This window comes from Anolis sagrei, chromosome 6 (assembly GCF_037176765.1).
Source record: "Anolis sagrei isolate rAnoSag1 chromosome 6, rAnoSag1.mat, whole genome shotgun sequence".
Taxonomy (NCBI): Eukaryota; Metazoa; Chordata; class Lepidosauria; order Squamata; family Dactyloidae; genus Anolis; species Anolis sagrei.
The window spans coordinates 868,551-886,052 of record NC_090026.1 but is presented as its reverse complement, the minus strand read 5'-3'; the positions used below and the strand labels follow the sequence as shown (position 1 = coordinate 886,052).

General features: G+C 44.7%; 1 protein-coding gene across 1 annotated transcript; it reads left to right on the top strand.

The window, feature by feature from the left end:
* Nucleotides 1-1,233: 1,233 nt before the first annotated feature.
* On the top strand, nt 1,234-8,202 carry LOC132780046 (zinc finger protein 665-like). The gene is made up of 2 exons (XM_067469629.1): nt 1,234-1,321; nt 5,076-8,202. Exon 2 carries the CDS (start codon nt 5,310-5,312, stop codon nt 6,768-6,770), a length of 1,461 nt encoding a protein of 486 aa, XP_067325730.1. The 5' UTR covers nt 1,234-1,321; nt 5,076-5,309; the 3' UTR covers nt 6,771-8,202.
* Nucleotides 8,203-17,502: the final 9,300 nt, after the last annotated feature.

Genomic DNA, 17,502 nt, shown 5'->3' with positions numbered 1-17,502 from the left:
ATTGTGTCCAATTCTGGGCACCACAATTCAAGAGAGATATTGACAAGCTGGAATGTGTCCAGAGGTGGGCGACTAAAATGATCAAGGGTCTGGAGAACAAGCCCTATGAGGAGCGGCTTAAGGAGCTGGGCATGTTTAGCCTGAAGAAGAGAAGGCTGAGAGGAGATATGATAAGGGCCATGGATAAATATGTGAGAGGAAGCCACAGGGAGGAGGAGGAGGGAGCAAGCTTGTTTTCTGCTTCCCTGGAAATTAGGACGCAAGGGAACAATGGCTTCAAACTACAAGAGAGGAGATTCCATCTGAACACGAGGAAGAACTTCCTGACTGTGAGAGCCGTTCAGCAGTGGAACTCTCTGCCCCGGAGTGTGGTGGAGGCTCCTTCTTTGGAAGCTTTTAAGCAGAGGCTGGATGGCCATCTGTCAGGGGTGATTTGAATGCAATATTCCTGCTTCTTGGCAGAATGGGGTTGGACTGGATGACCCATGAGGTCTCTTCCAACTCTTTGATTCTATGATTCTATGATTCTTCTGACCGAAAGATCATGAGTTCGAAGCCAGCCTGGGTTGGAGTGAGCTTCCGACCAATTGTGTAGCTTGTTGTCGACCTTTGCAACCCGAAAGACAGTTGCATCTGTCAAGTAGGAAAATTAGGTACCACCTATGTGTGGGGATTGACCTTGAAGGAGCTGGATTGACCTTGAAGTGACTGGATTGACCTTGAAGGAGCTGGGGGTGGTGACGACCAACAGGGAGCTCTGGCGTGGACTGGTCCATGAAGTCACAAAGAGTCGAATGAACAACAAACATGTGTGTGGTCCTCTGGACCATGGACTCAAGCTCATTTTTTGTTCCTTGTGTCTTGGATGAATCAAGATCATGCTTGTTCCACGCACCTTGGATTAATGTTGCGTGACCTGTTGTGTGAAAACCACAGACTGATCGTGTTGTGACTCAGATGGGGTCTCAGAGTGATTCTGACCAGGATGATGGGATTCAGATTCACAATCAGGTTCAAAGTGTTCCTGTTATAGACAATTTTATTTATTGTGTCAGTATTAACCAGACATTTGTATTACATTTTTAACAAACAGACAAAACACAAAGTTTGCAAGTTTGGTAGTGGATTAAAGGCAAAGAGCCAATCCGGCCAGCCAAGGCCCCCTCCCTCCCTCCTTCCAGGTGTTTTGGACTTCAACTCCCACAATTCCTAACAGCTTTCAGGGTCAACGTCACTTCCGGAACACCTTTGTGGGAGGCGGGGCAGAGAAGAGAAAGAGAGAGAGAGAGAGGAGAAGAAAGAAAGGAAGGAAGGAAAGAAGGTAAGGAAAGGTTAAGGCAAGGATAGGGCTGCAAGGCCATCTGTCGGGGGTGCTTTGATGGTGCTTTTCCTGCATGAAGGCAGAAAGAAAGAGTGTGTTGTTGTAGGTTTTTTTCGGGCTATAGGGCCATGTTCTAGGGGCATTCTCTCCTGACGTTTCCCCTGCATCTATGGCAAGCATCCTCAGAGGTAGTGAGGTCTGTTGGAAGTAGGACAATGGGTTTATATATCTGTGGAAGGACCAGGGTGGGACAAAGGACTCTTGTCTGCTGGAGCTAGGTGTGAATGGGTTGGTGTAGGTTTTTCGGGCTATAGGGCCATGTTCTAGAGGCATTCTCTCCTGACGTTTCGCCTGCATCTATGGCAAGCATCCTCAGAGGTTGAGAGGTCTGTTGGAATTAGGACAATGGGTTTATATATCTGTGGAATGACCAGGGTGGGACAAAGGACTCTTGTCTGCTGGAGCTAGGTGGGAAAGTTTCAACTCACCACCTTGATTAGCATTTGATGGCCTGGCAGTGCCTGGGGCAATCTTTAGTTGAGATGTGATTAGATGTGCCTGAAAGAAAGAGGTTGGACTAGGTGGCCTTCAGGGGCCCCTTCTAACATTATTATTATTATTATTATTATTATTATTATTATTATTATTATTACGATTACTATTGAGGCTGGGTGGCCATCTGTCGGGGGTGCTTTGATGGTGCTTTTCCTGCATGAAGGCAGAAAGAAAGAATGTGTTGTTGTAGGTTTTTTTCGGGCTATAGGGCCATGTTCTAGGGGCATTCTCTCCTGACGTTTCCCCTGCATCTATGGCAAGCATCCTCAGAGGTAGTGAGGTCTGTTGGAAGTAGGAAAAATGGGTTTATATATCTGTGGAAGGATGACCAGGGTGGGACAAAGAACTCTTGTCTGCTGGAGCAAGGTGGGAAAGTTTCAACTCACCACCTTGATTAGCATATAATGGCCTGACAGTGCCTGGAGCAATCTTTAATTGAGATGTGATTAGATGTGCCTGAAAGAAAGAGGTTGGACTAGGTGGCCTTCAGGGACCCCTTCTAACATTATTATTATTATTATTATTATTATTATTACGATTACTATTGAGGCTGGGTGGCCATCTGTCGGGGGTGTTTTGATGGTGCTTTTCCTGCATGAAGCCAGAAAGAAGGGGATTGGACTAGATGGCCTTTAGGGGCCCCTTCCAATTCTATTGTTATTATTATTATTGAGGCTGGGTGGCCATCTGTCAGGTGTGCTTTGATGGTGCTTTCCCTGCATGAAGGCAGAACGAAGGGGGTTGGGCTAGGTGACCTTTGCGGACCCCCTCCAACTCTATTATTATTATTATTATTATTATTATTGAGGATGAATGGCCATCTGTCAGGTGTGCTTTGATGGTGCTTTTCCTGCATGAAGGCAGAACGAAGGGGGTTGGGCTAGGTGACCTTTGCGGGCCCCCTCCAACTCTATTATTATTATTATTATTATTATTATTATTATTATTGAGGATGAATGGCCATCTGTCAGGTGTGCTTTGATGGTGCTTTCCCTGCATGAAGGCAGAACGAAGGGGGTTGGGCTAGGTGACCTTTGCGGGCCCCCTCCAACTCTATTATTATTATTATTATTATTATTATTATTATTGAGGCTGAATGGCCATCTGTCAGGTGTGCTTTGATGGTGCTTTCCCTGCATGAAGGCAGAACGAAGGGGGTTGGGCTAGGTGACCTTTGCGGGCCCCCTCCAACTCTATTATTATTATTATTATTATTATTATTATTATTATTATTATTGAGGATGAATGGTCATCTGTCAGGTGTGCTTTGATGGTGCTTTTCCTGCATGAAGGCAGAACGAAGGGGGTTGGGCTAGGTGACCTTTGCAGGGCCCCTCCAACTCTATTATTATTATTATTATTATTATTATTATTATTATTATTGAGGCTGAATGGCCATCTGTTGGAGTTGTTTTGATGGTCCTTTTCCTGCATGAGTTGCCTTCGGGCTGAAATGGGTGGGATAGAAATAATGTAAATAAATAAAGAAATGTAGATAACCTATCTTCCTCATGTTCAGGTGGAATCTCCTCTCTTGTAGTTTGAAGCCATTGTTCCATTGCGTCCTAGTCTCCAAGGAAGCGGAAAGGAAGCTTGCTCCCTCCTCTCCTCCCTGTGGCTTCCTCTCACATATTTATACATGGCTATCATCATGTCTCCTCTCAGAGACATTATGATAGAGGGTGCTCACTAACCCAGAGAGTGCTCACTAATGCTTCCTCTTCATCCTGGAAAGAAGTGACGAGTGGAGGGCCATCAGGAGGGTTCCGTCCTGGGCCCGGTCCTGATCAGGACACTTCCCAACAAAGGATTCCTCAGGCAGTAAGCAGCCAGAACTTGAAGCTGCAAGGCTATTCAGTGCTAATCAAGGTGGCCAATGGCAACATTCACACTTGTCTCCAACAGACAAGAGTTCTTTCTCCCACCCTGAACATCATCCCACAGATACTGTATATAAACCCCACCTGCCTTGTTTCCAACACACCTCACAACCTCTGAGGGTGCCTGCCATAGGTGCAGGTGAAATGTCAGGAACGAATGCTTCTGGAACATGGCCAGACAGCCTGGAACACTCACAGCCACCCAAATCAGTGCGACTCTCTAGTGTTAGAAGGAGTTACCCTAGCTTCCTCCCTTCAATTACTCTACCTTTCCATCCTTCCGCCTCTCTTTCTTGCCTTCTGAACCTTTAGCCAACTTTGGGATCCATCCAATCATATCAGCGACCTTTTCTTCCTTCCTTCTTTCCATCCATCCTTCCTTTCTTCTGTCCCCCTCCCTCCTGTCCTTGCTTCCGTCCTTGGTTCCCTTCCTCCCTTTCTTGTCTCCTTTTCCTTGAGGTCCTTTGTGTCAGTGCCATCACCGCACAGCAAGGCAAAGAAACACATCGATCACAGTCTCTTCAGGCTATTAACTAATTTATTGTACAACTATTTACATTAGAACCTTTTAAGCAGAGGCTGGATGGCCATTTGTCAGGGGTGATTTGAATGCAATATTCCTGCTTCTTGGCAGGGGGTTGGACTGGATGGCCCAAGAGGTCTCTTCCAACTCTTGGATTCTATGATTCTATGATTAAGCACATCGTAAAACTGCTTCCTCTCCATCCGGCAGTGTGCGAACACACACAGACCACACTGTTATCAGCACTAGTCCACACCTCCTGCATTCCAGAGTGACGTATGACGTACGACGCACAAGCAGTGTCCATTAGCTCTATACACGCTCTATACACTTGATTTATGACCTCTCTAGAAATGCCGTTTCCCTTCATGGTACAGTTAACTCTTTCCACACAGGAATACTCCCAGCACACAGCATTGCATTTTAAACATACATACATACTTTGAAATCTATATTACCCATTAGCCATTTTCGAACCACTTCAACCAACTCTGGTCCCAGTCGTGTTCATTCACTGAGATTGATTCTGGATACGTTCCTCCTTGTTTATGAACCTATGATTGCTTTTGTTGGTATCTGTGTATTTATTTATTTATTTACATTATTTCTATCCCGCCCATATCAGCCCGAAGGCAACTCAGGGCGGCTCAGTGTACGCCCTTGAGACCCTTCATGCCGGCATTTCCCTTATTTCCATTGTCAACACCACCCATGACGGGAAAGAGGGGGAAATCTTGGTGGTAAAGGAGGTTCCTGGCTTTCATCCCTTCTCTTTTACTTCTTCTTTCTTGACCAGGGAAACGAGCATCCAGTGAAGCCACATCTGCCGTGCTGAGAAAGAAACCAGAATCGAGTGGCTACTGAGGAATTTGGAAACCAAGAGTGCAGTCAGAGAACCAATGGTGAAGGAAGAAGGAATCCTCTCCAGGTGCTGATCGTGCAGAACTCTTGGCCTCGTTCACAGATCCAAAGGGGAAAAAAGAAGAGTCAAGTGTTTGTCGTTCGGTAAAAAATAAATATCACTCTCAAGATGGGGAAGAAACTCTATAAATGTTCTGAATGTGGGAAGAGCTTTCAAGACACGTGCCTTCTGCAGCAACATGAAGTAATTCACACTGGGGAGAAACCCTACGCGTGCTTGGATTGCGGAAAGAGCTTTGCGCTGAGAGAAAATCTGCGCAAACATCAGAAAACTCACACTGGGGAGAAACCCTACACGTGCCTGGAGTGTGGGAAGAGCTTTTCGCTGAGAGAAAATCTGCAGAAACATGAGAAAACTCACACTGGGGAGAAACCCCATACATGCATAGAGTGTGGAAAGAGCTTCACTCAGAGTGGGAGTTTACGTGTACATCAACGGACTCACAGTGGGGAGAAACCCTATGCATGCTTGGAGTGTGGAAAACGCTTCACTGAGAGTAGAAATCTACATTCACATCAAAAAACTCACACTGAGGAAAAACCCTACACATGTCAGGAGTGTGGGAAAAGCTTCCGTGAGAGTGGAAGTCTACGTGTACATCAACGGACTCACACTGGGGAGAAACCCTATACATGTGGGAAGTGTGGAAAGAGCTTCACTGCGAGTGGGCGCCTGCATTTACATCAACGGACTCACACTGGAGAGAAACCCCATATATGTGTGGAGTGTGGAAAGAGTTTCACTGAAAGTGGGAATCTATATCAACATCAAAGGACTCACACTGGGGAGAAACCCTATAAGTGCCTGGAATGTGGAAAGAGTTTTGCATTGAGTTCACATATACGTAAACATCAAAGGACTCACACTGGAGAGAAACCCTATCAGTGCACAGAGTGTGGACAGGCCTTTGCGCATAGTGGAAGTCTGCGTTCCCATCAAAGGACCCACACCGGGGAGAAGCCCTATCCATGCCTGGAGTGTGGGAAGAGCTTTGCTGCGAGTCAAAATCTGCACATACATCGAAGGATCCACACTGGGGAGAAACCCTATACATGTCAGGAGTGTGGAAAAAGCTTCCGTGGGAAATGCTATTTAAATTCACATCAAAAGACTCACACAGGGGAGAAACAATACAAATGCCTGGAGTGTGGAATGAGCTTCTCTCAAAATAGAAATCTACGTTCCCATCAAAGGACTCACACTGGGGAGAAGCCCTATCCATGTCAGGAGTGTGGGAAAAGCTTCCGTGAGAGTGGAAGTCTACGTGTACATCAACGGACTCACACTGGGGAGAAACCCTATACATGTGTGGAGTGTGGAAAGAGCTTCACTGTGATAATAAATCTGCGTTCACACGAAAAGATTCACACTGGGGAGAAACCATACAAATGCCTCGAGTGTGGAAAGAGCTTTGTGCTGAGTTCAGGTCTACGTTCCCATCAAAGGATCCACACTGGGGAGAAGCCCTATCAATGCCTGGAGTGTGGAAAGAGCTTCACTCAGAGTGGGGCTTTACGTGTACATCGACAGACTCACACTGGAGAGAAACCCCATACACAGTTCAAGTGAACGTAGACATCAAAAGACTCACCTTGGTGAGAAACCATAAACAGGCAGTCCTGGGTTGGAAACAGGATCCCTTCTGTAGGTTTGCTCTTAAGTTGAATTTGTCTGTAAGTCAGAACAGATGTCTTTTAAAGTATAATCCCAAACCAAAGGGTGTTTGAGAAGAGAATAGAGACACAGAGGTGGGAAGTTGAGAAAAGCAAAATTACAGGCAGAAGGGGGAACAAAGGTTTGATGTCATGGCCGTGTTTGCATCAAGTGAGACTACAAAACCCATGATCCAGAGACAGTTAAACATGGCACTCGCTTGACTTGATTGTAAACACGCCTTAGTTACTCTGCAGACTTAAAGTATTGTAATCTCCTCGATTCCTTGTCTGAATTGGAAAGTGAAAAGGACCAGGCATGTCAGGGGCACAGAGCACCAACACCTGGGAGTCCTGCTTGGTGCAATGACCGCGGGTGGGTGGGCTGGTTGGTGTCATGTTGCCAGGGCTCTGCCTTATTTAGGTAGAGATGAATCTGTTGCACCTCAGGGTAGTTTTCACCTTGCTCCCAAACACCAATACACCAAAGCTGTAGATTTTGTAGTTTATTGAGAAAAAGGCAAAATCAAAGCATAATCCTTTAACCAATGGTCAAACAAGAGTCCATGAAAAACAGTAGACAACCAGGCCCAAATCCCAGACTCAGGAAGCCAGAAGCATGCTGCTTAAAGCCAAGGTTAATCCATAGAAGTTGGCAAGGAAAGAGCCACGTTGAACTGACAACCCCTGTATATCAGCGAGAATGCTAAATGCCCTTTGCCAACATGAGCGCATTGCAATGATCTTTGGTAGACTTGGCTTCTTGCTTGCTAGTCAAGCGAGAGCTTCTCTGTCTTAATTGTGTAAAGAATGAATGTTTTGAATGCATGCAGAGGAACAGAAAAAGCAGGCCTGAAGAAAACCAACATGGAGTTCTCGCAAGGCATGATATGGGAGGGCCTTGGTAGTCGAAGCGAGGAGGCAGCAAGGCATAACTGAATGACAATGGAAAATAAGGTGTGCGGCCATGCATGTAAGGAGTACAAGCAGTGTGCAGGTGTATCCCATAAGTCATGAGGCCTGGAATGTGAATGTCCTGAACTTTGGGGAGAACAAGGACTTGAAAAGACTTGAAAGAGAACAGAACAACCTGATTATTGAAATGAAGAAAAATGGATTTGGGCCTATAAATGCAGGGGACCCCGACAACATGCACGCTTCCTGATCCATGGCAACGGAGCATCCACACCTCCTCGGAAAAGATTGATCATCTTTGCCGGAGGAGGCCTGTGTGTGCGTGAGTATGTGTGAATGTGTGTGTGCACAAGAGCTCTCCTTGATGTGATTCTGATATGACTCTGTGATTATTGTATTTCAATAAAAGTTACATAAATAGTGCCAAAGCCAAATTTGGTCTCTAAAGTGTCGCATTGGTCTAAACTGCCTTACTATCCTTACTAACACTCTGTAAAAAGAACAGGAACCTCTTTGGGTTCATAACAATTGCAGACGATCTTGCCTGCTCATTAATTCATTATCATCTTCAAGGCTCTCTGACCCCTTATCTTGGTCCAGCTGGACTGGATCGCCGTGGGAAGGCAAAGAAAGCTATACCAAACCCACCGATAGAAACTCCATATTACATTTTAACAGCTTCCACCACCATGCGTTGAAATTTAATTTACCTTACAATCAATTATTGAGACTAAGGCGTAACACCAGCCTGCAAGAAGAATTTGAATCCATAATAGAACCCTTTAAAGACTCCTTTAAGAGGAGAGGATACCCAGAAAAAAATTTTGGACTCTGCAGTTAAAAGAGTCAAAAAGGTGGACAGAAATATTCTCCTACAGGAACAAACAAAATCTAGAGAAAATCGCATCGTTTGGCCACTTACCTTAACACCATTATCACCTAAAATAAAACACATCATCAACAAACATTGGCACTTGATACAGGACATTAGGGGCTGCGAAAAAATTCCAATGATAGACCACAGGAGATCTAGACATTTTAGAAACTTTTTAGTTCATGCAGACAGAGAGTGCTCACTAATGCTTCCTCTTCATCTTGGAAAGAAGTGACAAGTGGAGTGCCGCAGGGTTCCGTCCTGGGCCCGGTCCTGTTCAACATCTTTATTAATGACTTAGATGAAGGCTAGAAGGCAGGATCATCAAGTTTGCAGACGACACCAAATTGGGAGGGATAGCCAATAGTCCAGAGGACAGGAGCAGGATTCAAAACGATCTTGACAGACTAGAGAGATGATGGGCCAAAACTAACAAAATGAAGTTCAGCAGTGACAAATGCAAGATACTCCACTTTGGCAGAAAAAATGAAATGCAAAGATACAGAATGGGGGACAATGCCTGGCTCGAGAGCAGTACGTGTGAAAAAGATCTTGGAGTCCTCGTGGACAACAAGTTAAACATGAGCCAACAATGTGATGTGGCGGCAAAAAAAGCCAATGGGATTTTGGCCTGCATCAAGAGGAGCCTAGTGTCTAGATCTAAGGAAGTAATGCTACCCCTCTATTCTGCTTTGGTTAGACCACATCTGGAATATTGTGTCCAATTCTGGGCACCACAATTCAAGAGATATATTGACTCTAAGCTGGAATGTGTCCAGAAGAGAGCGACTCAAATGATCAAGGGTCTGGAGAACAAGCCCTATGAGGAGCGGCTTAGGGAACTGGGCATGTTTAGCCTGAAGAAGAGAAGGCTGAGAGGAGATATGATAGCCATGTATAAATATGTGAGAGGAAGCCACAGGGAGGAGGAGGGAGCAAGCTTCCTTTCTGCTTCCCTGGAGACTAGGATTGGTTTTAGGATTTTACTATGTATTGATGTTTTAATTTAAGTATTGAATTTTTATTTTTGTATTACTTGTTATGTGTTTGGGCATTTAATTGTGCCCCCCCCCCTGTAAGCCGCCCTGAATCCCCCTCGGGGTGAGAAGGGCGGGGTATAAGTGAATGAAATAAATAAATAAATAATAAATAGGACGCAATGGAACAATGGCTTAAAACTACAAGAGAGGAGATTCCATCTGAACATGAGGAAGAACTTCCTGACTGTGAGAGCCGTTCAGCAGTGGAACTCTCTGCCCCGGAGTGTGGTGGAGGCTCCTTCTTTGGAAGCTTTTAAGCAGAGGCTGGATGGCCATCTCTCAGGGGTGATTTGAATGCAATATTCCTGCTTCTTGGCAGAATGGGGTTGGACTGGATGGCCCAAGAGGTCTCTTCCAACTCTTTGATTCTATGATTCTATGACCTGACTAATCCGACGATAACCGACAGTAATAATATAGTAGGACATTATCCATGTGGACACTGCAATTGTTGCAAGCAATCCCTAACTATTAAACAAGATATATACCTCGATCCACATTCCCACATTACACTGAAACAGTTCACTACATGTACATCTGAAAATGTGATATACATACTCATATGCCCATGCAAAATGTGCTATGTGGGCATGACCACTAGGGCTTTGAAAACATGTATTAATGAACACCGTTCTAGAATTAAGAATGGATGTACAGGCTCCACTCTGTATACACACTGTCAAGAAAAAGCCCATTCCCATGAGAGTTTCAAGTTTTTTGCAATAGAGAAAGTCAAACCCAGAGGTGATGTAAAAAAAACTTCTTTTACAAAGGGAGACCTTCTGGTCCTTTAAATTGAATTCTACATTCCCCAAAGGCCTTAATGACAGACTGGACTTCACCTGTTATCTTTAGTGTACTAACTATTTGAAGACAGGATGTAAACCATAAGTTACGTGCAGGTAGAGAAATATACAGAGCTCTGCATGTGCCACAGCATGTGAGTCCATTATATAATATTACTAGCTGGGAGACCCGGCGCTGCCCGGGTTAATAAGAGAAAGGAATTTATATGGCTCGCAGTGGTCTCAGGAATCATAGAATCAAAGAATCAAAGAGTTGGAAGAGACCTCAAGGGCCATCCAGTCCAACCCCCTGCCAAGAAGCAGGAATATTGCATTCAAATCACCCCTGACAAATGGCCATCCAGCCTCTGCTTAAAAGCTTCCAAAGAAGGAGCCTCCACCACACTCCGGGGCAGAGAGTTCCACTGCTGAACGGCTCTCACAGGAAGTTAGTGAAGGTACTGCGAGTCCCATCATCTGTGGTCCATCCTCCTCCAAACTGCACCAGGATGGAGAGTGGGTCATGGGGGCTCTGTGTGCTAAGTTTGGTCTTGATCAGTCATTGGATGAGGGTCACAGCGGTCTCAGAAAGGGAGTTAAGGTACTGCGAGTCCCATCATCCATAGTCTCCCTCAAATATTACCAGAATGTTGAGTTGGCCATGGGGGCTCTCTGTGCCAAGTTTGGTCTTAATTGGTATTTGGATAAGTGTCACTGTGGTTTCAGGAAGTGAGTGAAGGTACTGCAAGTCCCATCATCCATTGTCCGTCCTCCTCCAAACAGCACCAGAATGTAGAGTCGCTCATGGGGGCTCTGTGTGCCAAGTTTGGTCTGTATTGGTAATTTTCTGACAGAGCCCCCTCTGGCCTTTTCCTTTCCTCTCTTTGTCATCTTGGAATCTTGGAATTGAGGCTGGCCAATCAGAGACCATATGCAAATTTCCTTCTCATGTCCCCGTTTCTGTCATGAACTCTTTCCTCCACCAGGGGCTCCTATTGAAGCTGGCCAATCAGAGACCATATGCAAATAGCACCACAGCAGCAGCCAATCAGAACGCTGGCACATACTCCTCCCGTCGCACCGCCACACTTTTGTCCTCCGCATACAAACTTTGACTTTTATTATATGTATAGATAGATTGTATATTTTTAAATGGTGTATATTGTGTATGTATTCTTACAAAGTTATGGAGAACACAGGGGATGATTGTACCTATCTATTTTGGTTCATTTAGTAAAATTACCAGTAGTATGTACCTATGTTTTGTTTAGAATACAAGAAACACAAGAAAGCCTGGAATTGTAACAGAACTGAACAAGTGCAATTAAAGGCACTTAAAGACACAGTATTTGCAAGGAAAAAGATCCAATCGAGCTTGATTTGAGCCACAGGACAATATATGCTACAACTTAGAACTTGAGCAGGACTGAGACATTGCAACCACGGAGTATATGAAGAAAATATACGCCAAAAGACTACTCACAACCTGAAGAAAGATTCCCGAAACAAGAATAGTGTACCCAGGATTCTTGTTGTTGTATTTACAATTAGTAGACATGTGTACTATTTTCCTTTGAACATTCATGTAGACTATACCGAGAGCAATTCCAGAGGTTAGCCAGAAGAGATAAGGAACTATTTTTAAACAAGCAATGCATGGAAGTGGAAGAAGACAACAGAGTAGGAAGAACACGAGACCTCTTCCAGAAAATTAGGAACATTGGAGGTAAATTTCAGGCAAAAATTGGTATGATAAGAAACAAAGATGGCAGGGACCTAACAGAAGCTGAAGAGATCAAGAGAAGGTGGCAAGACTATACAGAAGATCTGTATAGGAAGGATAATAATATCGAGGATAGCTTTGACGGTGTGGTGAATGAATTAGAACCAGACATCCTGAGGAGTGAGGTTGAATGGGCCTTAAGAAGCATTGCTAACAACAAGGCAGCAGGAGACGACGGGATCCCAGCTGAACTGTTTAAAATCTTAAAAGATGATGCTGTCAAGGTGATGCATGCCATTTGCCAGCAAATATGGAAAACACAAGAATGGCCATACCAAAAAAGGGAAATGCGAAAGACTGCTCCAACTTCCGTACAGTGGCCCTTATTTCTCATGCCAGTAAGGTAATGCTCAAGATCCTGCAAGGAAGACTCCAACAGTACATCAGACTGGCAACCAAGATCCATTGCCTAGTCAAAGCCATGGTATTTCCTGTAGTCACATCTACGGATGTGAGAGCTGGACCTTAGGGAAGGCTGAGCGAAGGAAGAGAGATGCTTTTGAGCTGTGGTGTTGGAGGAAAGTGCTGAGAGTGCCTTGGACTGCGAGAAGATCCAACCAGTCCATCCTCCAGGAAAGAAAGCCCGACTGCTCACTGGAGGGAAGGAGACTAGAGGGAAAGATGAAGTCCTTTGAATGCCACATCATGAGGAGACAGCAAAGCCTCGAGAAGGGAATGATGCTGGGGAAAGTGGAAGGCAAAAGGAAGAGGGGCCGACCAAGGGCAAGATGGATGGATGGCATCTTTGAAGTGACTGGACTGACCTTGAAGGAGACCCTGGGGGTGGTGACAGCCGACAGGGAGCTCTGGCGTGGGCTGGTCCATGAGGTCACGAAGAGTCGGAGACGACTGAACGAATGAACAACAACAACATACCGAGAGTTACACAATTGGAACCCAGTAGGGTTTGTGAAGCAATACTAAAATAATTGTGGAATTATTATTGTTTTGAATTGTTCTTTGCTATTGAAACCACTGTGGAATGACCAGGGTGAGACAAAGGACTTTTTTCTGCTGGGGCTGGCTGTGAATGTTTCAGCTGATCACCTTGATTTGCATTCAATGGCTTGGAAACGCCTGGGGGGAACCTTTTGTTGAGAGTGATTTTATGTGCCTGTTTGTTTCTCCTCTGTTGTTTTGCTGTTGTATTTCTGGCTACCAGTATTAAAAAACTCAAAAAACTCAAAAATCTATATGTGTTGTGTGTCTTTGGCATTGAATGTTTGCCATATATGTGTACATTGGGAGAGCGTAGCATGGAAGACGGAGCTACAGCACCCCCTGTGGCCAGAGTCGAGCACAGCCTCCAGAGGCCGGAGATGGAAGCATTTGCCTCTGTTTATGTACTCTCTGTCTTTGTTAATTGTATAACGGCACTGAATGTTTGCCGTATATGGGTTCTGTAAGCCACCCTGAGTCCCCTCGGGGAGATAGGGAAGAATATAAATGAAGTATATTATGATTATTATGATTATGATTATGATTATGATTATGATTATTATTATTATTATTATTAATGTCAAGCCACTTTGAGTCCCCTTCAGGGTATAATAATAATAATAATAATAATAATAATAATAATAATAATAATGTATTGTCGAAGACTTTCATGGCCGGAATCACTGGGTTGTTGTAGGTTTTCCGGGCTATATGGCCATGTTCTAGAGGCATTTTCTCCTGAAGTTTCGCCTGCATCTACGGCAAGCATCCTCAGAGGTAGTGAGGTCTGTTTTCCTATTTCCAACAGACCTCACTACCTCTGAGGATGCTTGCCATAGATGCAGACGAAACGTCAGGAGAAAATGCCTCTAGAACATGGCCATATAGCCCGGAAAACCTACAACAACCCAATAATAATAATAATAATAATAATAATAATAATAATAATAATAATTGAGATTCCTTCTGAACATAAGGAAGAACTTCCTGACTGTGAGAGCCGTTCAGCCGTGGAACTCTCTGCCCCGGAGTGTGGCGGAGGCTCCTTCTTTGGAAGCTTTGAAACAGAGGCTGGATGGCCATCTGTCAGGGGTGATTTGAATGCAATATTCCTGCTTCTTGGCAGAACTGGGTTGGACTGGATGGCCCAGGAGGTCTCTTCCAACTCTTTGATTCCAGGATAATAATAATAATAATAATAATAATAATAACAACAATAACAACAACCCTCAAGTATTGTAATTGCGATAGCTTTGGGCTTAGTTTTGGGCTTCTTTTGACACCAGGACCTTCTGCTTTGAGCTTCTTCTAAGATAAAGTGGGCTATAATAATAATAATAATAATAATAATAATAATAACAATAATAATAACAACAACAACCCTCAAGTATTGTAATAATAATAGTCCTAAATTTGGCTTTGGGCTTCCTTTGACATCAGGACCCTCTATTTTGAAATTCTTCTAAGAGAGAGAAAGTGGGATATAATAATAATAATAATAATAATAACCCTCAAGGATTGTAATTGCAATAGCTTTGGGCTTAGTTTTGGGCTTCTTTTAACACCAGGACCCTCTGCTTTGAGGCTCTTCTGAGAGAGAGAAAGTGGGCTATAATAATAATAATAATAATAATAATAATAATAATAATAATAATAATAATAATAATGGTAATGGTAATAATAATAACAATAAACCTCAAGTATTGTAATAATGTTGTTGTTCATTTGTTCAGTTGTCTCTGACTCTTCGTGACCTCACGGACCATCCCACGCCAGAGCTCCCTGTCGGCCGTCACCACCCCCAGGGTCTCCTTCAAGGTCAGTCCAGTCACTTCAAGGATGCCATCCATCCATCTTGCCCTTGGTCGGCCCCTCTTCCTTTTCCCTTCCACTTTCCCCAGCATCATTGTCTTCTCTAGGTGACCTCAGGGATCAGCCCACGTCAGAGCTCCCTGTTGGCCATCACCACCCCCAGGGTCTCCTTCAAGGTCAGTCCAGTCACTTCAAGGATGCCATCCATCCATCTTGCCCTTGGTCGGCCCCTCTTCCTTTTACCTTCCACTTTCCCCAGCATCATTGTCTTCTCTAGGTGACCTCAGGGATCAGCCCACGCCAGAGCTCCCTGTCGGCCGTCACCACCCCCAGCTCCTTCATGGTTAGTCCAGTTCCTTCAAGGATGCCATCCATCCCTCTTGCCCTTGGTCGGCCCCTCTTCCTTTTGCCTTCCACTTTCCCCAGCATCATTCCCTTCTCTAGGCTTTGCTGTCTCCTCATGATGTGGCATTCAAAGGACTTCCGCTTTCCCTCTCGTCTCCTTCCCTCCAATGAGCAGCCGGGCTTTCTTTCCTGGAGGATGGACTGGGTGGATCTTCTCGCAGTCCAAGGCACTCTCAGAACTTTCCTCCAACACCACAGCTCAAAAGCATCTCTCTTCCTTTGCTCGGCCTTCCCGAAGGTCCAGCTCTCACATCCGTAGGTGACTACAGGGAAGACCATGGCTTGGACTAGGCAATGGATCTTGGTTGCCAGTCTGATGTCTCTACTCTTCACTATTCTATTGAGATTGGACATTGCTCTCCTCCCAAGAAGGAAGCGTCTCCTGATTTCCTGGCCACAGTCTGCATCTGCACTCATCTTTGCACCTAGAAATACAAACCCTGTCACGGCCTCCACGGTTTCTTTCTCCCTCTATTTCCCAGTTGTCAATCATTCTTGTTGCCATAATCTTGGTTTTTTTGACATTTAGCTGCAACCCGGCTTTTGCGCTTTCTTCTTTCACCTTGATGAGAAGGCTCCTCAGCTCCTCCTCGCTTTCGGGCATCAGAGTGGTGTCATCTGCATATCTGAGGTTGTTCATGTTTCTTCCAGCCATTTTCACCCCAGCTTTGCATTCCTCAAGCCCCGCACATCGCGGGGCTTGATGATGATAATAATAGTCCTAAATTTGGCTCTGGCCTTCCTTTGACACCAGAATACTCTACTTTGAAATTCTTCTAAGAGAGAGAAAGTGGGCTATAATTAATAATAATAATAATAATAATAATAATAATAATAATAATAATAATCCCCCTCCAATTCTCCCTCCAGTTCTCCCAATTGGGGAATCCCCATCCTGATCCAACATCCCATCTCTCTGAGCATCTCCAGAATCATAGAATCATAGAATCAAAGAGTTGGAAGAGACCTCCTGGGCCATCCTCCAGTCCAACCCCATTCTGCCAAGAAGCAGGAATATTGCATTCAAATCACCCCTGACAAATGGCCATCCAGCCTCTGCTTAAAAGCTTCCAAAGAAGGAGCCTCCACCACACTCCGGGGCAGAGAGTTCCACTGCTGAACGGCTCTCACAGTCAGGAAGTTCTTCCTCATGTTCAGATGGAATCTCCTCTCTTGTAGTTTGAAGCCATTGTTCCGCGTCCTAGTCGCGGCCTAGAAGCATCAGACCCTGCAGGCTCTGCACCCCCAAACCCCTCATCATCACCCTTAGCTGGCTGAACTACAACACCTGGATCCTGACACAGCCTGTTGGGGTTCAGCCTGCATGTGAACCTGAACCTGATTCTCTGATTGTATTTCCTGATGCAACTGAACAGGCTACTGAACATGAATTTGTCCCTGATGGTTTGAAAACCATTGATTCTGAGGTCAGTGGCTTGGAAAGTGAAACTACACATCCTGATGGGAATGTTTCTGAATGAAGTGGTGATAGCTCTCCAGAGGAGCTAGCACCTGCCTTTTTTAAGGAGGATAGAAAAGGACAGATTTGGAAAAACAGGAGTGAATCGCAGAGTCTGCGAAGGTCAAGCAGATTAAAGGAAAGGGAGGCACAGGCTTCAAAGCCTGGAGGCGTGTCCCGAAACAGTTTCTTTAGTTTTAAGTGTCTCCCCCCGGGCTCTCTCGTTAGATCAAGCACCGTTTAGACTGAGACATTACCTTGGCAGATTTCCCGGTACCCATGGCCTGCATTCCCAGAGGCTTCTAGTTTCCAAGTACGGTTAGTGAAATGCTAACAGGTTCCAGGTTTTTATAGTGTTGCTTTTGGAATTTTGATCTAGTTCATAGATATTCCTGACTGCTGAATTTTACTGTGGCTTTTTGGACTTTGTATTTTCCTCTATTTTGTAACAGTTTTTCATTAATAAAAAAGGATTGTTTTTTCGTACAGTCAAGTGTAGTGGATTCATATCTTATGGTCTTGTTTCCTGATCTGGGTTGCAACACAGCCATAACAATCCAAGAATATTTATTTGACCTCTAAGCCATCTCCCCACCACCACCACCACCACTAAGTCCATGCTTTCCTTTGCAGCACA

Excerpts from the sequence above, each read along its gene's own strand:
- LOC132780046 (XM_067469629.1), top strand. The coding sequence starts at position 5,310 with ATGGGGAAGAAACTCTATAAATGTTCTGAATGTGGGAAGAGCTTTCAA.